Here is a 26,722-nt window from a genome sequence, read left to right as displayed (position 1 = left end):
ATAACCTGTAAAATGTATCCTGAGTAAAAAAAAAAGATAAACTTCTTAAAACTGTTAACTGTGTCAAGACTCGGTGTGTATTCCCAAAGAGTCTATACATGTTTTTTTGTAAAATTTACAATCAAATTAGAAAAAAATTGTTAAATCATTACATTTCTAATAATATGATGTAAAGAAAACAAAAGAGCTTTCAATTAAACCAACCGTTTTTATTGGAAATTCCAGATTGGAATACAACAGGGCCATGTAAAGTCCCTTTTTTAAATAACATCTTTAAATAATATTTAAATAACTTAGAAAGTGTCTTAACTGCAAACTGAAAACACTGCTTCATGTAAACATATGCATTGGGCATGCTCTGAAAAAAATTAATGTGATTTTTGTTGTTGCATGCATGCTGATAACTTGTCAATCCTTGGCTCATAGTGCGTTAATTTCAGAGCAACACATGCAGCACTCATGTCATCCGTTAATCTGTTTTTCTAGCATCAGATTTTATATGATTCAAAGCCGAAAACAGCTGCTCACAAGCATAGGATGACCCAAACAAAGTAAGAAGAGCAATTCCAAGTGCTTTCATGGACTTAAAATTGTCTGGCAGAGAATTCCACGCTTTTAGGATTTCATTTTCAGAACTGCTAGCAGTGATTTCATTTGTCACCCTTTCACACTCAATACGTTCAAGAGCCGCACGCAGGTCATTGAATTTACTTTTCCAGATAGAGCTTTCTTGAAATTCCAGTAGCTCCATTTCCAAATTTTGAATATCCAACCACTGTAAGCAGGAAAGATCAAGATCTTCAAATGTGGACTTTTCTGGGGAAGTTATAAATGAAAGGGTTGTCTCCATCTTACGGAACTGAGAAAATCTTTTACTAAAATTCTCCTTTGCTTCGGCTACAATGGTGGAATATGCTTTGTGGATTTTCTGGTGTTTTTTATGACTATCCACAATGTTGTAGAATTATCCAAATGTATTTTTAGGTTGGGAAAATATTTTAGCTGTCCACTCTCAAGGTCTTTTTCAAAAACATGCAATTTTCTCTCAAAAGCTTTGATGTCACTAAACATGCTTTCTGCTGTTTTTCCCATGCCTTGTAATTTTTTGTTTAGTACATTAAAGTGGTTAGTAAAATCTGTAAAGAACATGAGGTTGGTAAGCCGGTCCATGTTGGTGAGTTGAGGATAGTCTTCCCCCTTTTCGTTCATAAATAGCCTAACTTCTTCCAAGCAGGCCACAAATCTCTCTAACACTCGTCCTCTGCTCAGCCACCGGACATTATTGTACATCAGTAAAGTGTTATATTGTGCCTGAACCTCATCAAGAAGGGCTTGAAATTGTCGAAAATTAAGAGCATGCGCCATGATGAAGTTCACCATTTTTGTTACATCTTTGAGGACATCGTCAAGTTTTTTGCTGCTTTCTTTGGCGCAGAGAGCCTCTTGATGTATTATGCAGTGAAATTGAATCAGTGGATGTTTTGCTTCCTTAGCAAAGAAATGAATGAATCCTGATGTTGTCCCCACCATGCTAGGTGCTCCATCGCTAGTAACTGAAACCACTTTTTCTGGACTTATGTCTAGTGATGAAAAAGCCTCCATCACAGCATTGTGGATATCTATCCCTTGTGTTCTTCCAGGCAAAGACAGCAGTTTTACCAGCTCTTCTCTCATGATGTCACCAGTAGCATAACGCAAAATGAGCGCTAGTCTTGCATGGTTAGTAATATCTGTACTTTCATCCAAGCACATGGAGTAGAAGGGTGCTTTTTGTAAGTCGCAAGTAAGCTGTTGACTAACATCAGCAGCCATTCGCAGAACCCTATCTTTTGCAGTATTTCTGCTTAGTGGCATCTCAGAGATGCGCTGCACAATTTTATCCTTGTTTTGGAAATCATGGAAGAGTGAATTACTCCCAGCCAAAATTGCCTTTTTGATAAAATCTCCATCAGAGAGGGGCTTACCATGTTTTGCCATGCACAGTGAAATTTGAAAGCTGGCAACTGTAAGATGATTAGTTTTTGAAAGATAGTTGCTAAAACTAAGAGACTGGGAGTGATATTTCTTTAATTTTCCTACAAGGAACTCTTTTCTTTGAGCTAAATCAAGTTCAGCAACACTGTTATGGTTGGTCTCAAAGTGACGTTTGACACTTGATGTGCGAGACACAACACTTTCATTACACATAATACAAAATGCTTTCCCACTGCGTTTTCAATCACTTCATATGTCTCTGTCCAGGCCTCTTGGAATGGTCTTCCACTATCTGTTTTTGCTGTACTCATTTTCTTTGTTCAAGACTTCAAGTCTACAAAAAGATAAAATTTGTATAATAAAAAAAATCTAATGAAGTGCTGTATACAAATCCGTCCCCATAAAAAAATATGTGATTGGGGAATTTTACTAATTGTAGACATCCGTTTTGGTCAAAAAATATACTGTCCGGGTGAAAACCGGACTTGTGCAACCCTAACCTGGACACCTAGACAAATAGCCAGATAATTTAATAGGTTTTTAAAAAGCAGCCTAGGTAAGTTTATAATTAACATTAGTATTATTGGTCCAATTAAACTTAGGCAGCACAGGTAGGGCAAAGTAGAAGTTTACCTAATAATAAATGATGTAGAATGCAGATTGCGTCTCCTGTTCTCCTCAAGTCTCCCGCCAGGGTGGGAGGGCGTGACAGAAGAACGCTCGGTGCTGTAGGCGAGTACCTGGGCGGGTTCAGAGGCAGAGGCGGGGAGTGAGACTTTGCTTCTCACAGCCCCGCGGCGGTTCAGGCAGCCGCGAGGAACACATTGCCAGGCAGGGCCGGACTGGGACAAAAAATAGGCCCGGGCATTTTAGGTTGAGCAGCCCAATCACATGACCTCACGCAGGCCCCGCCCATTGAAGTCCAGGGGCAGGGCTAAAATGCAGAAGCACACTTGAGAGGCACGGCCAGCCACTAATAAGTAAGGAGTGCAACAGCCAACACACAAGAAGATGTGACATGGGGGAGGGGAGAGAAAGAAGATGGGACATGGAGGGGGGGGAGAGAAGATCCATATCCTCACCTCTCTAGCATGGGAGCACTAGGAACTGTTCCTGATTACAGATGTCACATGTGGAGTCACACTACAGCCTCACTGAGTTCCTGTGACAGACTCAGTGTGAAGCTTCTCTTCCTCCCCCCACTTCCCCCTCACACACTGCCTGGCTCATAGGATACTAAGGGGAAGACAGGCAGGCTAAACATCCACTCACAGGACTGCAGCCAGCACAGGAGGATGGGCCGTGGCCCACCGGGACAATGTCCGGTCCTCCCAATGGCCAGTCCGGCCCTGTTGCCAGGTGAGCTGCAAAGCAGACACAGGCACACTCGCCTCCCGCCGCGCCGCATATCTTAATTGCGGACCTTCCCGCGTGCCAGCTGCAAGGCCTTCGCGTGCCACAGTTGGTACGTGTGCCATAGGTTCGCCATCGCTGCCCTAGAGGAAAGGAGGGACAGGGGAGATATGATTCAGACGTTCATATACTTCAAGGGTATTAACGTAGAACAAAATATTTTCCAGAGAAAAGAAAATGGTAAAACCAGGGGACATAATTTGAGGTTGAGGGGGTGGTAGATTCAAGAGCAATGTTAGGAAATTCTACTTTACGGAGAGGGTGGTGGATGCCTGGAATGTGTTCCCGAGAGAGGTGGTGGAGAGGAAAACGGTAACTGAGTTCAAAGAAGCATGGGATGAACACAGAGGATCAAGAATCAGAAAATAATATTAAATATTGAACTAAGGCCAGTACTGGGCAGACTTGCACGGTCTGTGTCTGTATATGGCCATTTGGGGGAGGATGGGCTGGAGAGGGCTTCAATGGCTGGGAGGGTTTAAATGTGCTGGAGTAGGTTTTAACGGATATTTCGGCAGTTGGAACCCAAGCATAGTACCGGGTAGAGCTTTGAATTCTTGCCCAGAAGTAGCTAAGAAAAAATTTAAATTGAATCAGGTTGGGCAGACTGGATGGACCATTCGGGTTTTTATCTGCCGTCATCTACTATGTTACTATTAGTTTCAAGTTTATTAATTTTTAATATACCGACCATCAACTAGTATCTAGCCGGTTTACAATAAAATGATAAAATAAGAATAGGAGAAATGCTTATAAAAAGTAATACTTATGAGTAAGAAGGGGGTGTGTACATAGAAGACAATTTACAATAAAACGAAATTCATCCTCCTAGAAAACAACAAAATACCAACCATAACCAACGTTGAAATCAACCCCATACAAACCACCCTAAAACTGCTAGGAATAACTATCGACAGATGCTGCACCATGCAACCGCAAATCAATAAAACAATACAAAAGTCATTCTTAGTCATGAGAAACTTAAGACAAGTTCGGAAATTCTTCGAGAAAACTCAATTCCAGCTCATAGTTCAGTTCTTAATACTAGGCCTACTTGACTACTGTAATATCTTCTATTTCCCATGCCCTACAACCATAACAAAACAACTACAAACTATCCAAAACACAGCACTAAGACTCATCTACTCATTAAATGATCACATTACAGAAGCATATCTCCAATCGCACTGGCTTCCGATCCCAGCAAGAATACAATTTAAATTCTACTGCCTACTATTTAAGACTTTATAAGGAGACAGTCCAAACTACCTGAATAACCGCCTCATCCACAACACCGCAACCAGACAAAGGAAAACTCACACCCCATTCTCATACCCCCCAATTAAGGAGGTCAAACGGAAAAAACTATATGATGGCCTCCTGGCCACTCAAGCAGCCAAACTAGACAATCAAATCGCCAATCTACTGACGGCATCCCTCGACTACAAGACTTTTAGAAAAGAAATAAAGACCATACTCTTCAAGAAAACTCTGAAAAAAGAAATAATACCGCAAGTCTCAAACTCCACCTCTCACTAAAGCCAACTACCCCAAACAAATAACCTTACCCAATTCTTACTCTTTTTGAAAATGACCAATTTATTTTTTTTTTTGTAAGTTCTTGTTGTAATATATCTTGGATAATTCTTTTGTAATCCGCCTTGAACTGCAAGGTAATGGCGGAATAGAAATCCCTAATGTAATGTAATGTAATAACAAACATGATGGTGGGGTTAGAAGAGAGGGGAGGGGAATAAAAATGCATTATTAGTGGTGAATGAAAGAAAAAAAAAAAAAAAGAAAGAGTTGAAAGGAAAAGGAAGGAAAGGGGGTGAAACATTAGGGATGGGATCGCTTCTTAAAAGCAGTTGGCTGACTTAATGATGAGGGGTTCAGTAGAAATGAAATGCATCTTGAAATAGAAATAGGTTTGTCTTGAATTTATCGATTATTTTTTCATGACGAAGTTGGGATGGTAGAGCATTCCATAAAGTTGGAGCGACTACAGAGAAGTTGGTTTTCCTGGTATAAAAGAATTCCTTAATTGAAGGGACGGATAGTAGATTCTGATCAGCTGATCTGAGGGTCCGAGAAGATATTCGGTTTCTCTGAGCACCTAAAAATCTTTAGTGCGTGCAAGCTGATATATGCACATATAAAATATATACACACACGTAAAAAATGTCTAGCAAGCGTAATAATAATCATATTTGCTATACTGCTATTGCTGTACTAGACAGATCCAAGAGGTTTACAATCTAAAAAAAACCCCAAAACAATTCAGCGAAGAGAGAAAAGAACACCAATGTGTAGATAGGAAAGTAAAGATTACTGTTGTTCAATATACAGAGTAGACTACGGGCTAGATTCACTAAGCAAACCAATCGGTTTGCGACCCCTTTGTGACCCTATTGCCCTCCAACCTGATTCACTAACCTCTCGATCCGTGCATACAAATGAGGGGAAACGGCATACAAAGTAGGCAGGGACGTGATTCCCAAACCTTTTCAGGGAACAGCGACTGGGCTGGCTGATCCAAAAAGAAGCTGAGGACCAGTCGCCCTGCTCTTTGCCCTGCTTCTCTGCTCTCAGCCCCGATCTCCTGCACGCCCCAAATCTACTTCTCTCTCCTGCCGCCCCGACTCTCCTGCCCTTTTCCGCAATGCAAGCCCATGGTTTTAACCCATGGGCTTAAAGCGGGTTAAAACCACAGGCTCGCAAAAAAGTTTAAAACAGTTAAAAAAAAAAAATTATCTGCCGGGCTCGGAGGGCCAGCTCATGCGCAGACCATCTACAGATGGTCTGCGTATGCATCAGGATCGCTCTCTAGTGATCCGTGCGATGGGTGGAGGGCGTGTCAACCATCGTCCCCATTTGCATGCAGGCCTTTTGTGAACTCGTCGGCCTGCATGCAGTCGGGCACGGATCAGACATGGAATCGGGGGTTAGTGAATCTAGCCCATCACTTGATTCAGTATACAGAGTGGGGCAAGAGAGAGACGATTGTGGATAATGATTCTTCGTGTGTGATTTGGTTGCAGTTGGAATCCATATCCCTATGCTAAGTAGGCGAGAAGGCTTGCGTGAATAGCCATGTCTTGAGGGCTACTTTAAATTCCTTGAGGGAATTTTATGGATAGAGAGGAAGAAGACTATTCTAAGTAGACGGGCCTGTAAAAAAAGAATCCTTGGTGATGAGTGGACTCAAGATGTGCTTCTTGTGGTCCAGACGAGAATCGTTCATGGAGCGCTGGAGATTGATTGGACTATTAAGGGATGGCGAGACATGCAGGATAATCTGGGGAACTGAATCGATAAGCTTTGTAGATCAGTAGGAGAATTTTATAAGCAAACCTCTGTTTAACTGGGAGCCAATGGTGAGATTTTACAAAACTGGCATCTGTCGTATCTACCGGCTTTACAAAGAATTCTAATGGCCACATTTTGGAGCTTGTAGTCTTTTTATAGTGTGGTCAGGTAGCCCTGTGCAAATGTTACAGCAATACAATGCAAGAATTAAAAACAAGAGTGTGAAACAAACCAAAACACACCCAAAAGCTAGGAAAATGGAAAATTTGGAAAAAAATATAAAAAACAAGTGAAAACTGGCTGTGCTCATCCCTAGTAGAGATACATAACCCTGCTTCAGTAGGACATCATCTTTGCTTGGGTAAAAGAGCTACAAATATTTTTTTTTCAATAATTTATATTCCACATATCCTGCAACTTGAGGAAGCTGAGCACCGGCTGTCTGTATGTTATAGGATACATTTCCAATCTCTTCTGCTGGTTTGCCACTCTACCTATCACATTTACTGATCCCATATTCCTCTTCATGTGTGCTCAGATCCTCTCCAAAATACCATCTAGTAATCCCCACCTTTCAGCATCTTAGACTGGACATCATTCATCATTCCATTTTCAGTGTTACAAGTCCCATTCTCTGGAACATTTTTCCTTTACTTTTTAGGCTATAAACTCTTTCCATGTTTAAGAATAGTCTCAATATAGGGGGGGGGGGGGGGGGGGTTGTGAAATTTGTATTTTCAGATTGTAGGCCACTGTTTAGGACAAGGAGGTACTGAAATACCCAAGATCTGGATCCATAATGTTGTCTGGTTGACTTATTTCCCACAAAAATTTTCTCTCCTTTTCTTCTTTCCTAATCATAATTTCTTTTATCTGTGCCAGATACCATTTCAAACTACCTAGATGTCTTACCAATATGAACCTTATCAAGATTTGCAAAGTCATGGTGAATAACCTGAAAATCAGACAATTGGTATAATTTGTAGGATGACAATTCTTAGCGTACGACAATTGGTAGGAAAATCCTACCAATCTTCTTCTTATGAATTGTCTTCCTATCAATTGTCACCCTACCTCTTCATGCCCTCCTCCCATGGGTTTTTTGTACCTATCCACATAGGCCTACTGTGTCGGCATGTGAAGCCCTCCTGCAGGGGGCCTCTGCCATGATATGTACCTCTTCATGTCCCCCTCCCACAGGATTTTGTACCTCTCTACTTAGGTCTACGCCTTTCTCATCTTCCTCCTTCTTGCTAGCTATAAGGTCCGTGTAGAAATCCGCAGGCAACGGCCGACTTAGAAGCATTCCCTCTGCATCAGAGAGGGAGGTTACCTCTGACGTCAGATGGAATGCTTCAGGGGCAGCTGTTGCCTGCGGATTTGTGAACAGCACAGGAGGAAGAGAAGGTGTAGGTCTACAAACTGTTTCTTCCGGGGGGGGGGGGGGGGGGGAGGAAAACTTCTTTTTCCCGGGAGGGTTGAGGGGTCTTCCAGAGGGGTTGCTGCCAAGCTGCTGTTTCTTCTGGGGGGTTGGGGGTGCATGGCCCTCCCATGCCACCAAGCTTCTGCTTCATGTTGGGGGGGGGAGGGTCGGGGAGGCAAGGATCAGCTTCCTATTTCCGACAATTTGTAGATGTAAGAGGTAGGATAACAGTTGGTAGGATCTTCCTACCAACTGTCATATCCTACGAATCATCTTCCTAACAATTGTCTTCCTATGAATTGTCGTAAAGCCCTGCAGACCATGAGGATCATGGCTGTGCCCCTCCGGCTGAGGCAGCATTTAGGAGGAATCACAAAAGAGCAGACTGGAAACCAGAAAAGTAGAGAACGGCCGAGATGTGCTGCAGTTTCACACACCAGGGTGAGACCTGGTTCTTACACTAATATGCTTCAGGTCCAGTTGGTTTTATGATGGAAAAAAAAAAAAAAAGCAGATTTTGCACATGGTGATATTGCCTTAAAAATGCGCAGTTACAGATCACAATGAGCGTAAGAGCAAAAGGGGGCTGTTACAGTGGCCTATGAGCATCTCAGAATGCCGGTGAAAAGGGGGAAAGAGGAAAGGTGCACCGCACAACACATACCTGAGCAGCTTATGGCCATTGGTGGTAGCCACTTCGGCAAGGCTCGTCAGGATCTTCAAGTACTGGCTCTTACTTTGCTGAGACAAATGTTCTAGAACTTGCCGCAGCTGAAGAATGAAAATAAATAGGATGCATGACTTAAACATGTATTTTCACAATTTTTGTATATTTTCGCTTTTGAGCACATGGGAGGAATTGGAGCACACACTGTGGAGACCAGTCTTAAGGAACCAACATCCTTTTCCACAGTTTTTTCAACACCTAAACCTGTGAACATTTCAAAAGTTACTAAGATACCGACGCAGATGAGGCAACCTCCTTGGGCACTGGAACAAGGTTTCCGATAAGTAGTAGTTTTTGATGCTTACCTGGCTTTGGTGTTGAAATAGGAACAATGGTGGGAATCTAGTTGGAGTACTGGGCTTAGTCATGACTTAAAAACCATTATTCATATTCATTGAGAGAAGTTGGCTTAGGGTTTAGAGTCCTAGCCTCTGGTGCAAAGGTTTAGGGTTCAAATCCCAGGCCATCACTGAAGAGCAAAAACTTTTTTCTTTATTTCTAAAAGCTATTTTATTTAGGTTTTTTATTTTCATTTTTGTGGTTTAAGTATCGCTTTTTATTGAACACATGCTAGTTTTGAGCATTTGACTTAAACAAGAACACTCGTATAAAAAAAAAAAAAAAAAAAATGTTTCTGGAGTTGATATTCAGCTGGCAGTGCTAAATGTTTTGCTGACTGCCACCAGCAATGCCCTGAAATTCAATGGTGGGCTTGTCTGAGCTTTGCCATTAAATATCTGGGTTTGTAGCCAATGTATAGCTGATTTAAGGGCAATGATCAGCTCTTAACCGGATATAGGGTCCTGCAAAAAGATAGGACTGACTCGGTTAGGGCTCTTCAGCTTGGAAAAGAGATGGCTGAGGGGGAGATAGGATTGAAGTCTACAAAATCCTGAGTGGAGTAGAACGGGCACAAGTGGATCAATTTTTCACTCCGTCAAAAATGACAAAGACTAGGGGACACTCGATGAAGTTACAGGGAAATACTTTTAAAACCAATAGGAGGAAATATTTTTTCACTCAGAGAATAGTTAAGCTCTGAAATGCGTTGCCAGAGGATGTAGTAAGAGAAGATAACGTAGCTGGTTTTAAGAAAGGTTTGGATAGGTTCCTGGAGGAAAAGTCCATAGTCTGTTATTGAGAAAGACATGGGGGAAGCCACTGCTTTCCCTGTATCGGTAGCATGGAATATTGCTACACCTTGGGCTTTGGCCAGGTACTACGGACCTAGATTGGCCACCGTGAGAACGGGCTACTGGGCTTGATGGACCACTGGTCTGACCCAGTGAGGCTATTCTTATGGTCTTTTGTATGCAGTTACCTTGGCTGGTGAAGTGCTGAATATCGTCCTTAAGTGGCCATTTGATGACTCCACTCCCGGAACACCCCAAAATAGCCAGTTTACAATTTGGCGATAAATGAACATTATTAGCAGTGTGAACTGGTTAAGTGCTACTGAAAATACACAGTTTGATTTGATATACCTTATTTACCCCCTTTTACTAAGCCACAGTAGAGGTTTCTAGAATTCCTATGAACATCTGAGCAGTGCCAGAGCATTTAGCGCCCCGGGCCACAGTAGAAACCTCTACCACGGCTTAGTAAAAGAGGGCCTTGTATTTTCACATGATTTTTTTTTCAGAATTATTACGGACTGTCAAAAACTTAAATGAGTCTTTATAGCCACTTTAAACCACTTTATGATCCACATAAAGTATACTCAAGAAATACCAAAATTTTCCTTACTCTATAAATAAATAGGACAATAGGACCTCAGTTTATCAGAAAGGCCTAACTTAACCAGACGTCTCCATTAAAAAAAAATAATCGTAAAGTCCTAAAAAAACTCCATTTATCTTAACATCTCTAGGATTTATACAATGAAAAAAATCTTTGAGCCACCAATTAAGCTGCAATTCCTCTTGAAAGGCTTTTGCCCCATGAAGCTGCCCTAGAGGGTGATTGTTGAGACACTTCACTAAGAAATAGTGGGAGACAACAGATTGCTGAAAGTGCTTTGTAAGATTTTCAGCTCATCTAATTGAACCTACATTTCAGTATTGAGTCGAACTAGCTGGATGTGACAGCTTTTTTTTAGTAGAAAACTGGGGAAAAATTTTTTTTTACGAATTATTCAAAAATTTTTATTTGAAAAATTGCTGTTAAGCACATAAGCAATGCCTTTGCTGGGTCAGACCAGAGGTCCATAACACCCAGCAGTCCGCTCACGCGGCGGCCCATCAGGTCTAGGACCTGTATAGTAATCCTCTATCTATAACTTTCCATCCCCTTTTCCTTCAGGAAATCATCTAATCCTTTCTTGAACCCCAATACCGTACTCTGACCTATCACACCCTCTGGAAGCGCATTCCAGGTGTCCACCACCCTTTGGGTGAAGAAGAACTTCCTAGCATTGGTTCTGAATCTGGCCCCTCTTAATTTTTCCAAATGCCCTCTCGTTCTTGTAGTTGTCAAAAGTATGAAGAATCTGTCCTTCTCCACTTTTTCTATGCTCTTCATGATCTTGTAAGTATCTATCATGACCCCTCTAAGCCTCCGCTTCTCCAGGGAAAAGAGTCCCAGTCTCTCCAATCTTTTAGCATATGAAAGGTTTTCCATATCTTTTATTAATCTCGTTGCTCTTTTCTGTATCCTCTTGAGTATTGCCATATCCTTCTTAAGGTACGGTGACCAATATTGGACGCAGTACCCTAGATGCGGGCGCACCATCGCCTGATACAACGGCAGGATAACTTCCTTCATTCTGGTTGTAATACCTTTCTTGATAATGCCTAGCATTCTGTTCGCCTTCTTAGAGGCCGCTGCGCACTGTGCTGACGGCTTCATCGTTTTGTCCACCAGTACCCCTAAGTCCTTCTCTAAACTACTTTCACCCATTACCAGCCCTCTCATCGTATAGCTGTGCATCGGGTTTCTGTTTCCCACATACAAAACTTTACATTTCTCTACATTAAAGTTCATCTGTCATTTATTCGCCCACTCTCCTAGTTTGTTCAGGTCCCTTTGTAAATCTTCGCAGTCCTCTTTAGTCCTAACTCCACTAAATAGTTTGGTGTCATCTGCAAATTTTATAACTTCGCACTTCGTCCCTGTTTCTAGATCATTTATAAATACATTGAATAGCAGCAGCCCGAATACCAGCCCCTGCGGGACACCACTCGTGACCCTCCTCCAGTCCGAGTAGTGGCCCTTCACTCCTACCCTTTGCTTTCTACCCGACAACCAATTTTTGATCCATCTATGTACGTCTCCTTCCACCCCATGGTTCTTCAGTTTCCGTAGTAGGCGTTCATGGGGTACCTTGTCAAAGGCTTTTTGGAAATCAAAGTATACGATGTCTATGGGGTCCCCTTTGTCCATTTGTTTGTTAATTCCTTTGAAGAAGTGCAATAAGTTCATTAGGCACGATCTTCCCTTGCAGAAGCCATGTTGACTTGTTTTCATCAGTTTATTCCTTTCTAGATGCTCATCGATGTTGTCTTTTATCAGCGCTTCCGCCTCTTCCCCGGGACCAAAGTCAGACTTACCGGCCTGTAGTTCCCTGGGTCACCTCTCGACCCTTTTTTAAAGATGGGCGTAACATTTGCTATCTTCCAATCCTCTGGGATCTCCCCTGTTTTCAGGGAAAGATACAGATTTGCTGTAGTAATTCCGCTATTTCCTCTTTTAGTTCTTTCAATATCCTAGGGTGGATTCTGTCCGGGCCCAGAGTTTTGTCAGTTTTTAATCTATCTATCTATCTGCTTGAGTACATCTTCGAGGCTTACCTCCATAGATGTTAATTTTTCTGCTTGATCTCCTTTGAAGATCTTTTCAGGTTCCGGCATGTTGGATGTGTCCTCTCTTGTAAATACTGATGAAAAGAACATGTTTAGTCTATCCGCCACTTCTTTTTCCTCCTTCACCACTCCCTTCCTATCGCCTTCATCCAGTGGTCCCACTTCTTCCCTTGCCGGCTGCTTCCCTTTAACATATCTGAATAACGGTTTGAAATTTCATGCTTCCCTGGCTAGCTTCTCCTCGTATTCTCTTTTTGCTCTTCTAACCACGTGGTGACATTCTTTTTGATGCTTCCTGTGCTCTTTCCAGTTTTCCCCATTTTTGTCCTTTTTCCACATTCGGAATGATTTTTTTTTATCTCCTATCACTTTAACTTCTTTAGTTATCCACGCTGGGTCTTTTGTTCGGTTCTTTTTGCATCCTTTTCTAAATCTGGGGATAAACAGATTTTGCGCTTCGTTTACCGTATCCTTGAATAAAGACCAGACTTGCTCCACAGTCTGCGATTTCTTTGAACTGTTCCTAAGTTTCTGTCTTACCATTTTTCTCATCGCTTCGTAGTTGGCTTTCTTGAAGTTGAAAGTTGTCACTGTTGTTCTCTTCCCCTTCGATGTTCCTACTTCAACTTTGAACTGGATCATATTGTGATCGCTGTTTCCTAACAGTCCCACTACTTCCACTTCCTTTGTAGGTCCTCTTAGCCCATTGAGGATCAGTTAAAGAGTGGAGTATCCAAGACTCCAGTCTATCTCGGGATAGTTGAAGTCTCCCATAACAATGGTGTTACCGTTTTTGCATTCCCGCCTCATCTCGGCTTCCATTTCTTCATCGTTTACTTCGGTTTGCCCAGGTGGATGATAGTACAGGCCCATCTTTATCTCTGGCCCTAACTAAACTAAACTAAACTAAATCTTAGGTTTGTATACCGCGCCATCTCCGCAAGCGCAGAGCTCGGCACGGTTTACAGAAGTTAAGAGGAAAGGAACTACAATGAAGGGATAAAGGAGAGGGATTAAGAAGATAGAGAGGGACCGGTTGCAAGAGAACGGGAGGTAATTTCTTTCTGGTCGAGTGTCTGTTATCCTTTATGTATAGGGCTATTCAGAGACATTGATATAATGTACTTTATTGGAACAATGTCCTAAACAGAGCCTATAGCTAAATAATCTTTGATTTAAAACTTCAACCATTTCAATTCAGTTGAACGTGGAGAAAAAAAAGCCTTAAGTTGACTTAAGTTAGAGAAAGCTTTGGATCTTGAAAGAGAATAATGTGTCAGACTCACAGGAGAATAGGTGAATAGGGAAGGTTATTTGGCATTCATCTGAAATTCTCAGAAATCTAAGAAATTGGACTTATTTGACATAAATGCATCCAGTGATACAGGGACTACAAGCAAAGTTAGCTCTTGTATTGTCCAAGTATATACAGGGAGATATTGCTCTAATGTCTTTAACAGAAACAGAATTACATCTACATGCATGAAATGAAGCAAAACCAGCACTGGCCTCAGCCTGTTCACACGATAAAACAATCTGGTAAGGTTAAGACCTGGGTGCCATCATAGACAATACAATGAAGCTTTCCGTCCAAAGTGAGGCAGCGGCCAAAAAAAAGCATTATTAGAAAAGGGATAGTAAATAAGACTATGAATATTATAATGCCTCTCTACTGCTCCATGGTGCAACCTCACCTTGAGTACTGCATTCAATTTTGGTCAATGTATCTCAAAAAATATATAGCAGAATTAGAAATGGTTCAAAGAAGAGTGACCAAGATGATAAAGGAGATTAAACTGAGACACCTGAAGGGAGATATGATTGAGATCTACAAAATCTTGAGTGGTGTAGAATGGGTACAAGTGAATTGGGTTTTTTTTACTCTATCAAAAATTACAAAGACTAGGGGACACTCACTGAAGTTATATGGAAATACTTTTAAAACTAATAGGAGGAAATCTTTTTTCACTCAGAGAACAGTTAAGCTCTGGAACGCGTTGCCAGAGGTTGTGGTAAGAGCGGATAGCGTAACTGGTTTTAAGAAGGGTAGACAATTTCCTGGAGGAAAAGTCCATAGTCTGTTATTGAGAAAGACATGTGGGAAGCCACTCTTGCTCTGGATCAGTAGCATGGAATGTTGCTACTCTCTGGGATTCTAGAATCTTGTTAATTCTTTGAGATTCTGCATGGAATGTTGCTACTCTTTGGTGTTCTGCCAGATACTTGTGACCTGGATTGGCCACTGTTGGAAACAGGAGACTGGGCTAGATAGACCATTGGTCTGACTCAGTATGGCTGTTCTTTATCATTCTTTATAGAATCAACATTAGATACTCATCTTAAGAATAGTACTTCGGGGCTCCAACATGAATTCACATTTTGCATCATGCTTTTTCAAGGAGCATCCCCTAAAATTTATTAACAAACTTAGATCCAAACTTCATTATTATTACCATTCAAATCTCACTTCCACCACACATTATCATGAGCAAAGATGGATATTCTGTACAAGTTGAATTCAGCGAAGCCACTGAGGGAGCTATTGTGGCACTTGTGGCTACTCCATGTGTTTGTTCAAAGTATTTACCATCAAACCTAAACTAAACTAAACCTTAAGTTTATATACAGCATCATCTCCATGGAAGTAGAGCTCGGCACAGTTTACAAGAACTTAAAAATGAGAAAGGGTAGGAAAAGGTTTACATAAGTTTATAAATCGAGTGGAAAAGTAAGGGAAAAGAAATGACATGTTAGAGAAGAGCCAGTTTTTTAGTTGCTTGCGGAATAAATGGAGGGAGCTCAGGTTCCGCAGCGGGATAGTAAGGTCATTCCAGAGACCTGTGATTTTCCCAGTTTACCTGCGTGGAGAATACCATGTAGGGAGGGGAAGGATAGTTTTAATTTATGGGCGGTCCTGGTGGAGTCAGGGCACGAGGAGTTGAAAGAAAGTGGGATTAGGGAAGGAAGGATGCCGTGAATAATCTTAAAAGCCAGGCAAGAGCATTTGAATTGGACTCTGGAAATCACTGGGAGCCAATGAAGATTGGCCAGGAGTGGGGAGACGTAAACCAAAAGTAATTTCATCTAATCACAATTTTAGCAGAAATTCAATCTAAGATCTTGCTCCTCTCTTTGATTTAAAATTTCTTTAATCACCCTCAGGGCATTATACAAATACCCTTCAGGATGGTGACCTGAGGGTGTTTGAAGAAAGTTTGTTTATTAATACATTTTAGGGGTTGCCCCTTGAAAAAGCATGATTCAAAATGTTAATTCATGTCAGAGCCCCGAAGTACTATTCTTATCTAATGTTGATTCTATAAAGAATGATAAAGATTACTGACTTTGTTATATATAAAAATTTCTAAGTGAGGTTTGAGACCGATGAAGAGACTGGCTATAATAGTTTTAAAGCACTATAATGATAAATGTACTTTGAACACAGCCGCTGAGGTCCTTTTTGAAAATGTATTCTAATATTTTCGAATGAACAGTTAAGTGGATGATTTTGAAGGTGAAACCTTTGAATTGAGAACTCTTCTGATTGTGACATCTCAGTGACTGTTTAATGAATATGTCTCCTCATATAAATATAGCACAAGGAAATCTTCCTTGTTAATTTGACAGCTCTTCCATATTTCCAGAATATTTTTGTTGCATTACTAGGTTTGGAAGGATAGCATTCTCTTTCAGGAGTGGATAAGCAGCCTAATGCTTAGAACCGAGCTTCAAATCCTACCACAGCTCCTCAGGGCCATGAATTAGTTACTTAATCCACTGCAGGGGTAGGCAATTCCGGTCCTCGAGAGCCAGAGCCAGGTCAGGTTTTCAAGATATCCACAATGAATATATATGAGATGGATTTGCATGCACTGCCTCCTTGAGATGCAAATCTATCTCATGCATATTTATTGTGGATATCCTGAAAACCTGACCTGGCTCTGGCTCTCGAGGACTGGAATTGCCTACCCCTGCTCCACTGCCTCAGGTACAAACTTAGACTGTAAGCCCTCTGTAGACAGGAAAATACCTACTGCACCTGAATGTGATTCGCCTTGAGCTACAACTGAAAAAGATATAAACTAAATCCCAAATCTCTTCCATCTCTAAAACCGAGATGTATGGGATTGTTTACATTCACCTCTAAAACCGAGATGTATGGGATTGTTTACACTCACCTCTAAAACCGAGATGTATGGGATTGTTTACATTCACCTCTAAAACCGAGATGTATGAGATTGTTTACACTCACCTCTAAAACCGAGACGTACTGTATAGGATTGTTTACACTCATGGCCTGGCTCCCTAGAACTCAAGCCCTAAAATTTATGATAGGAGTAGAGAAAAAGGAGGAGTGGCCTAGTGGTCAGAGCAGCTGCCTCCGCACCCTGAGGTTGAGTGTTCAATTCTCGCTGCAGCTCCTTGCGACTCTGGGCAAGTCACTTAACACTTCATTACCGCAGGTATAAAATAAGTACCTGTCTAAATGAGTAAACCATTTTGATTGTATAACCACAGAGAAAAAGCGGTATATCAAGTCCCATCCCCTGGGTTGTGACTTATGTATATACAAAGGCTGATATTGAAAATCCCACAAGCTAGGTGATCCCCAGATTTTCAGCAGCATATAACCAGAAAATTCTACTGAAAATCTGGGGAGATCTCCAGGACACTATCCAGAATTTACCCAGCTGAAGGCTGTTATAACTTTATCCAGCCAGTTATCCGAGCACTGGCCGGAATACTGGCAGCTGACCAAGACCTTGATTTTCAATACTGGTGCCCGAATTAGGTCTGGCATTAAATATTTTGGTCCGATTCTGACTGTGACTAGGAGAATGAAGTGCATTAACTTTCTATTAACAATCTTATCATAGCAATTTAATTTGAAATAGTGCAAGAAAGCAGAAAACGTGAAGGAACCAACATGGCTCAGAGAATCTAGATTCTTTATTTTCATTCACAGGAGTTATTCATTAACCAAAACAAACTGTTATTTTATCTACTATAGTCTGAAAAATGTTAAATTTCACAATTTCAAACTTCTTAGGACAAGAAACTTTAGGAAAAGACAAAGGATGTCAGTGGAAGACCTCATAAATGGGTAAGTTGATCTTCTGAGCCCCCGAACTCTCATTGTTGATCGACACACAATAAAGTCCCCTTACCATGTTCTCCCGCAGGTCTTCATTCTGCGTCATCTGAACGACTGTCTGGAAAAGCCTGGGGTGATGCTGAATTAAAATCTCACAAGTCTCGCCATATCCGCCCTAAATGGTGATCGTTTCAAGCCAAAAAAGAAGATACAATGAAAACCTTTCAAGATGTACTGTATTTTATTGAGGTATGATGCTTGATTCGGATCATTTGCTCCATTGTATTTGCGATTGTTAACAAATAGAAACGTTTCAATTTATAATCTGTCTAAAATCTTGGATGGTGTGGAAGAAAAGTTTTCTAAATAAATATTCAAGCCTCCTTTGGATGATGGTGCTTTTCCCCCTCCCTTCCTCACCCAATGACCAACAATGGTATTTTCTACCGCTCCAGATGCCTGGCACTGCTATCCTCCATCCCCTTCCTATGACATGCACTGTTGTGTCTCCCCCTCCTCCCAAAGACCAGCATTGCTATCCCTACTGATGACCATTGCTATCTCCCCCTCACACACCCTTCCCCCCCGATGACCGGCATTCCTATTATGCACACACATACCCTCGTTGATTGGCACGCCTACCTCCACTACCTGCTCCCCCTGTCCCAGACTGACATCTCACTTACAGTCCTGATGCTCCAGAAGTTGACACACTGTGTTGGGCTGAAGGGCCTTGAGTGTCTGCGCATGCTCAAGGCTTGCTGGTTCCTACCCTCTCTGGGATTCTCAAAGGAAGTCCTGCAAGCCTTGAGAATGTGCAGACACTCAAGGCCCTTCAGCCCAGCACAAAGCATCAGCGTCCGCTTCCGGTGCATCGGGATTGTAAGTGCGATGTCGGTCTGGGGCAAGGAGGAGCGGGTAGTGGAAGATGGCCTCCTCCGCACTTTTCTTTTGCCACAGTCCACCCCCTCTCTAAAGCAACTTCCTGTTTCCGCTTGACGGTGCAGGGGAGGCCGCGGGCAGCAAGAGGAAGGAAATGGTGGCACATGGATGGCAGGAAGGGGACGAGAGGGAAGAAATGGGAAGGGGAAGAGATGAGGCACATGGATGGAGGGAAAAGGAAGAGAGGGAAAAGATGGTACACATGGATGGAGGGAAGGGGAAGAGTTAGAAAGATAGATTTGAGATAGAGACAGGAAAATGGAAGAAAACTGAATATGAAAATCAGTGTTAAAGAAGGATGTACAGCAAAAAGTGAAGGAGAAGAAAGAAACAGCAGATGCATAAGGGGTTCTTGGAAACAGAGTTAAGAGCACAGATGGAACAAGATGACCAGAAAAATAAAATTGCCAGATAAAGTTAGAAAAATTGTTTGTATTTTCAATTTAGTGATTCAAATATGTCAACTTTGAACATTTACATCTGTTATTTTTATATTTTGGACTGTTCAGGAAGAAATGCATTTCCTTTCTATTTCTCTAGTGGTGTACTATGTGCAGTCTGGCATATTAGGGTTTTGTTTGTGTACAATAGTACTTTTAGTTTGAGGGTTTGTATTTGAAAAGTGTGGAAGGGGGATTCTGTATGTGTGACTGAGGTCAGGTGTTCTGGTCGAATGACAAATGACACTCACATACCCAAATTTCTATCCTCGGTTTTTTTTGTTTGTTTGTTTTAGGGGGGTAAGGTTACCTCGGTTTATATTTGAGTATATACGTTATATTTGAGTATATACGTCAGAGGGAGAATCACTGCTAACAATCACCAGAAAAACTTGTTGAGTAATTTAACATATTCTGTATTACCCCACACATTTGGCTATATATTTTTGAACTATATTTCACATACATACACACACATTGAGATTATATATGTGTGTGTGTATGTATACATATATAATGTGTGTGTATATGTATATATATATATATATATATATATATACATACACACACACAGTATATGTATGTGTATATATATATGTATGTGTATGTATGTGTGTGTGTGTATATATATATATATATATATATATATATATATATATATATATCTTATATAATAAAACGCTAGCCGCGCATGCGCACTCAGACCTGCGTGATCTGTAATCCCTGATCCGTAGTTCCGTGGCCAGAGTGCGTATGCGGCGGACAGATCGGGAAAGCACAGCACAGCCGGCGACTCCCCCCCTCCCGACCTCACTCACTGCCCCCTCCCGCCCTCACTCACTGCCAAAACCACCACCTCCTCCTTCTCGCCGGCTCACCCGCTTTTAAATGAAGAGAAAAGCGCTGCATCGCACTAACGCTGGCTTTGCTGTCTTCTGTCCACTGCGGCCCGCCCACTCTGACTACTTCCTGTTTCCGCTAGGGTTGGCTGCAGTGGATGGAAGATGCCGAAGCCAGCGGCTGTAGCCGCCGATCTCCGTTCCTCCGGGGGGGGGGGGGTCTGGGAGGAGAGGGATCGCGGCCACTCAGCGCCCCCACCGAGGAGCCCTGCAAGTTTCCGCTGCCCGGGACCCGAGTCATTTGCAGCCCCCCCCCTCTTCCCTTACCGCGGGCCTGACTGGCGGGCACGCTGCTTCGGGCCCTTCTACTGCCCTGATTTGCTCCGGACGTGCCAGATTAAATCAGGGCATAGAAGGATCCGAAGCAGCGTATGAAGACTGCTGCACACGCTGCTTGAATCGCCATGTGTAGTCGGGCCCACGGGAAGGGAAGGGGGGGGCGGCAAAGGACTCGGGCCCGCGTTTGTAGTCACGACTGTGGGAAGAGAAAGGGGGTAGAGGAAACGCTAATGCTGCTGCACAGGGAACTGGTGTGGGGGAGGGAAATGGAAGGGGGAGGGAATGCTGCTTTGCACAGACAGACAGAGGGAGGAAGGGAGACAGAAAGACACAGGGGCAGGTGCACAGGGAACTGGTGTGGGGGGAGGGAAATGGAGGGGGAGGGAATGTTGCTTTGGACAGACAGACAGAGGGAGGAAGGGAGACAGAAAGAAAAGAAGAAAGACACAGGGGCAGGAAGATATACAGAAAGACAAACAGACAAAGGGGGCCAGGGACAGAGACATACAGAAAGAAAGACAGCGGGAGTCGCGTCAGGAGGGGTGCGGGATGCCGCAGAGGGAACTTTTCCAATGGGTGCAACTGGGCAGCTGTCGGGAGCCTCTGATCAGGGGCAGAGCAAGGTAAGTGTATCATAGGGATAAGAAGGAGGAGGGGGAGAAAAAGGAAGGGACGCCTACTGCTGGACAGGGGGAGAAGGAAAGAGGTGCTGATGGACAGGGGGGGTGAAGAAAAAGGAACGGAGGCTTAATGTTGGACAGGGGGAGAAGGAAGGTGCTGCTGGACAGGGGGGAGGTAAAACAAAGGGAGAAGGGCTGCTGCTGCATAAGGAGAGCTGTGAAGGGGTGGTGGTGGACACAGGAGAGGTAAAAGGAAGGGAGAATGTACAGGAGGAGCAGGCAAGGGGTGGTGATGGACAGCCAAGGAAAAAGAAAGACAGAAAGAAAGAAAGCGGCTAAGGAGAGAGAGAGAGAGAAAGAGAGACACACACACATATATTCTAGCACCCGTTAATGTAACGGGCTATAAGACTAGTATATATATATATATATATATATATATATATATATATTGCCAGTAGCATCAGGTATATTACAAATAAAACCTATAATCAGTATATCAGCAAACTTTCACATCTTAGCTGCAAACTCATTACAAGTGTGTTATTATAATATATCAACTCTCTATTACAAATTAATTATTTCTGCAACTATAAAATGCTGTGAGGGCAGTTTTCACACTGCCAGCAGAGGGATTTTGCTTTGAAAGGAGAAATTTCCATGTCCTTTCACTTTTAAAAATTCACTTAATGCGCTTAAGGTGCCTATGGCTCTTTTTTATGTTCTGTTGGTGACTTTTGGCAAGCAAAAACAAATGTGTGGTCTTGGAAATATTAAAAAAAGCATGCTTAGTTGCAAGCCCCACCCTGAAACCTTCCATTAGAATGCCCCCACTAGATATGCATAGAATACACACAGGAATGTTTATTTGCAGGGAGAATTGGTCAGTTTTCAAATAGTCCATCACCACAGATTAAATATTGGTTTTATGCCTGGGAAAATGGCTTTGAAAATTGTCTTCTATGAATCTATTTATATTCCATGACTGATACAAACTTTAAAAATATTATTGAAAAAAAAACTGCAAGCAAGATCATGCTTGTTGCAGTTTTCCAGGTATTGCCATTTCTGATCAGGTATAAAACCGACGTTTCAGCCATCATGCTGTGGCTTTCTTCAGGTTAATCTGTGAGGTCTGCAGTTTGCCTTTATATATAGAGGGTCCTCGAACCCGATTGGTTGGGGCTTGAAGAAAGTCCATTAGTCACCAATTTGAATTTTGGTGGGAAAATCAGTTGGTCTCTTTTTCCCCTAGAATGACTAGACAATCTTCCATTCTAGGGGTAAAAAAGACCAACTGATTTTCCCACCAAAATTAAAATTTGTGACCAATGGACTTTCTTGCCTCATTCACTTGACGCCCCAACCAATTGGGTTTGAGGACCCACTATATAAAAAGACAAACTGCAGACCTCACAGGTTACCCTGAAGACAGCCACAGCTGAAACAGCAAAATTTAGTGCAGCTAAGGAAAAGGGGCGTTAGTGTTATTTCCTTATTTAGAAATTTAGTTGGTAAAATGATGGGGGACAAAAAGCAGAGACAAATGAAAAGTAAATGGCATTGACCAGGGTGTAAAGAGAAGGGAATTCATCTTAAGGAACAGCCAACATAGAACAGCAGCAGGAGTACTTTACATTACATTAGTGATTTCTATTCCGCCATTACCGTACGGTTCAGGCGGATTACACAAGAATTGTCAAGATGCTACGAAATACATTAGGTGAATTACATGAGAATTGTCATGATATTAGGAAATTCCTTAATGAGTGGTTTGAACATTTTTGATTTGCTATGTAGTAGATAGTGTTGAGGGTGAAGCTTGGGGCGGGTCTGGTTCTGTTATAAAAGTTTAATGTATTTTTTGAAGAGTAGGGTTTTTGTTTCTTTTCTGAAGGTTTTGTAGTCTGTGGTTGAAGATAGCAGATTGGTGAGTTGTCTGTCCAGCTTTGCTGCTCTGGTGGCTAGTAGGTTGGCGTACATTTTTCTTCGTTTGACATTTTTGGTAGGCGGGTGTGTGAATAGTGTGTTCTCCTGTGTCTGGTTGAGGTAGATTGAGTTAGTCGGTTGTTCCAGTAGGTTGGGCTGTCTCCGTTTATAGCTTTAAATAGTAGGCAACAGAATTTGAAGTGTACTCTTGCTTGTATTGGGAGCCAGTGTGAGTCGTGGTATGCCTCTGTGATGTGGTCATATTTTTTCAATGAGTAGACAAGTAGGATATGGAAAATGCACACAGAGAGCATTGTACATAGCCTATGGACATTGCTACTCATGGCCAAGGAGTAGAAATAATATCAGCAGACCACCAGACCCCCATCAAGTGACTACTGCTGTAGGAGGCCTGCAAGAACAGCCCAGCATTGCTTACTTTGTTTAAAAGCAGACTTAAAACCCATCTTTTTGATATAGCCTTAAATCCATAACCCTACTCCCCACTGTCCACCACCCTAGCCAGCAGATTAACCATCCCCCACCTTGGAATCTTGTTTGTCTTGTCTGTTTAGATTGTAAGCTCTATCAAGCAGGGACTGTCTCCTTTGTGACTGTACAGCACTGCTTACGTCTGGTAGTGCTTTAGAACTAACCATCATCATTTCCCCATTGTGGTTTACCTTCCTTGTATTCTTTACTTTAATTTGTAGTTTTCTCCATTTTCCTATTGTTTCTAGTTGGTCATGTATTGTTTTGTGAGTATTTACTCGTTTATTGTCTCCCCCTTTTTTAATTATAAATCGTAAAATGCTTAGAAGTTTTGATTTGCATTTCATCAAAAATTTTAATAAACTTGGAAATTTGGATCACTTTTTTTTTATTTTTAATTGCCGCTGTTGGGCCAAACCAGTGGTCCATCGTGCCCAGCAGTCCGCTCACACGGCGACCTTTGTTTAAATTCTTTATTCATTTTACATCTTACAACAAGTGTATCAGAAAATATCATTTAAACTTCTACAATATCACTTGATTAACTTTCATATACAACTTAAATTATAATGTTTAAACCCACCCTCCCATCCCCAATATTTCAAATGTGATTACATATATCTTATAACATATTATATAATCTTTTCTATTTGCCTAAGACCCTGAGACTAGCCCTACCTGCGTACATTCTGGTTCAGCAGGAACTTGTCTAACTTTGTCTTGAATCTATGGAGGGTGTTTTCCCCTATGGCAGACTCCGGAAGTTAGTTCAGTTTTCTACCACTCTCTGGGTGAAGAAGAATTTCCTTACGTTTGTATGGAATCTATCCCCTTTCAACTGTAGAGAGTGCCCTCTCATTCTCCCTACCTTGGAGAGGGTGAACAACCTGTCCTTATCTACTAAGTCTATTCCCTTCAATGTTTCGATCATGTCCCCTCTCAATCTCCTCTGTTCAAGGGAGAAAAGGCCCAGTTTCTCTAATCTTTCACTATATGGCAACTCCTCCAGCCCCTTAACCATCTTAGTCGCCCTTCTCTGGACCCTTTCAAGTAGCATCATGTCCTTCTTCATGTACGGCGACCAGTGCTGGACGCAGTACTCCAGGTGAGGGCGCACCATGTCCCGGTACAGTGGCATGATAACCTTCTCCGATCTGTTCGTGATCCCCTTCTTTATCATTCCTAGCATTATGTTCGCCCCTTTTGCCGCCGCCGCACATTACGTAGACGGCTTCATCGACTTGTCGATCATAACTTCCAAGTCTCTTTCCTGGGAGGTCTCTCCAAGTACCGCCCCAGACATCCTGTATTCGTGCATGAGATTTTTGTTACCTACATGTATCACTTTAAACTTATCCACGTTGAACCTCATCTGCCATGTTGATGCCCATTCCTCAAGCCTGATTATGTCACGTTGCAGATCTTCGCAATCCCCCTGTGTCTTCACTATTCTGAATAACTTTGTATCGTCGTACCAATGTCTAGATAATTTATAAAGATGTTGAAGAGCATTTATATAGAGCTGAAAGGCATAAGCAGCACTGTACATTTTGAAGTTTATAGACGGTCCATGCTCGGAAGAGCTTACAATCTAACGTGGACAGACAGACATGACATATAGGGTGCAAAACCCAAGGTGAGAGGAGTTAGGAGTCGAAAGCACTCTCAAAGAGGTGGGCTTTTAACTGGGCCTTGAACACTACCAGAGACGGAGCCCGCCATAGGGATTCGGGCAGCTTGTTCCAAGCATATGCGCAGCAAGGCAGAAGGGACGGAGTCTGGAGTTGGCAGTTGAAGAGAAGGGCACAAAGAGGAGGGACTTACAAGCTGAGAGGAGCTCACCAGGGGGGGGGTCATAAGGGGAGATAAGTGAAGAGAGATAGTGAGGGGCAGCTGAGTAAATGCATTTGTAGGTCAGTAAGAGGAGTCTGAATTGTATTTGGAAACGGATGGGAAGCCAATGAAGTGGGGTCCAGTGAGGGTTTCTCGAGGAGGGGTGTGACAACGGCATGTTTGAAGGCATCTGGGACAGTTGCAGTGGAGAGCGATAAGTTGAGGATGTGACAGTTAGGAAGGATGACAGAGGGCGAGATAGCACCGAGTAGGTGAGTGGGAATCGGATCGGAGAAGCAGGTAGTGGATTTAGAGCATGAGAGAAGATTTGTAGTTTCCTCCTCAGTGATCTCAGAGAAAGAGGAGAGGGTGGCAGGTGTTGAGGGGAAGTTAGTAGAAGGGGCAGATGGAGGGAGGGGAGGGGGAAGCAGCCTAGTTGAGAGCTCAAAGTGAATCTTCTGAATCTTATTGTAGAAGAACTTTGCCATTGTCTGGGGAGAAATTGAAGGGGGGATAGGCGGCGAGGGAGTTTAGTGTGGTAAAGAGACGGTGAGGATTGGAGCTAAGAGAAGTGGTTAAGTGGATACAGTATTCTTATTTGGCCAGCGAAAAGGCAGACTGGAATGATGTCATCATGAATTTGAAGTGTATGAAATTGGCATGCATACAGGACTTAAGCCAGGGGCGTTCAGCGTAACAGGCACTTGAGCGCAGGTAGCGGATGCGGGGGGTGAGCTTGCTCCTCCAATTTCATGCTTACAGGACATGAGATTGGAGGAGCAAGGGTATCTAGAGCAGAGGAGAGAATAGTATTATAAGAGAGGACGGCTTCGTTGACAGTCTTGTGTGATATAGTAGTTGGGGAGAGTGATGAGACAGCAGTGGAGAGGGCTCTGGGGGGTCAATAGCCGGAAAGTTCCTGAATGTGTTGGTGGCGATTGGCCAGATCTGGGGAGGTAGGGTGATGAATAGTGAATGTTAATAGGAGATGCAGCCTTTCGCAGCAGATAGTGAGGTCCTGTTTTTATCAAAATGCATTGTGACATAATTTATATTGGACTAATCCAGACAATTCATCACAAATTATAGAAGCCAAAAAACAAAACCCAAAAAACCCCCCAACTCCCACTCTAGATGGAGCAAAGCCTGGAAGTATTTAAACATGCTTTAAAAATAAACTGAAAGGCAGTAGTAAAGATCAGATTACCCTTCATAATTGTTCTCATAACCTGCTGATCCAACAATTACTCCGGTCCCATATTTCCAGAAATGAACAGCATCATTAAATGAAGACCAGCTGGACATGTCTGGGGTTTTCTACTGCCAGACACCTCACATGTCGATGTCTGGCCAAAAGTTAACCAGTTAAAGAGAGAAGGAGCATGATTTTAATTTAACCAGATAGCACCAAGATTCTGCATTATCCGGTAAAAGAAAAACATATGCACTCTGGTCAGGGCAAATGCCCATCCTAAAGTTAACTGAATAAAGAGATCCAATTAACTAATTAAGTATAATCAAAAACAGCAGCCGAGCTGACAATTTTT

The 26,722-nt window shown here is 42.4% G+C and overlaps 1 protein-coding gene across 4 annotated transcripts in view; it reads right to left on the bottom strand.

Annotated features, from left to right (window-relative positions):
* The window catches only part of HACE1 (HECT domain and ankyrin repeat containing E3 ubiquitin protein ligase 1), a 293,187-nt gene that overhangs the window by 153,191 nt on the left and 113,274 nt on the right, over positions 1-26,722 (bottom strand). For all 4 annotated transcript variants that reach the window (XM_033937256.1, XM_033937255.1, XM_033937257.1 and 1 more), the window contains 2 exons: positions 17,815-17,916; positions 8,784-8,890 (listed from right to left, as the gene is read on the bottom strand). In XM_033937256.1, coding sequence (XP_033793147.1) covers positions 8,784-8,890; positions 17,815-17,916 — 209 coding nt within the window. The remainder of the gene's footprint in view (positions 1-8,783; positions 8,891-17,814; positions 17,917-26,722) is intronic.

Source organism: Geotrypetes seraphini, chromosome 3 (assembly GCF_902459505.1).
Source record: "Geotrypetes seraphini chromosome 3, aGeoSer1.1, whole genome shotgun sequence".
NCBI lineage: Eukaryota > Metazoa > Chordata > Amphibia > Gymnophiona > Dermophiidae > Geotrypetes > Geotrypetes seraphini.
The sequence above is the reverse complement of the archived record's forward strand: the minus strand, read 5'-3'. Positions and strand labels throughout refer to the sequence as shown.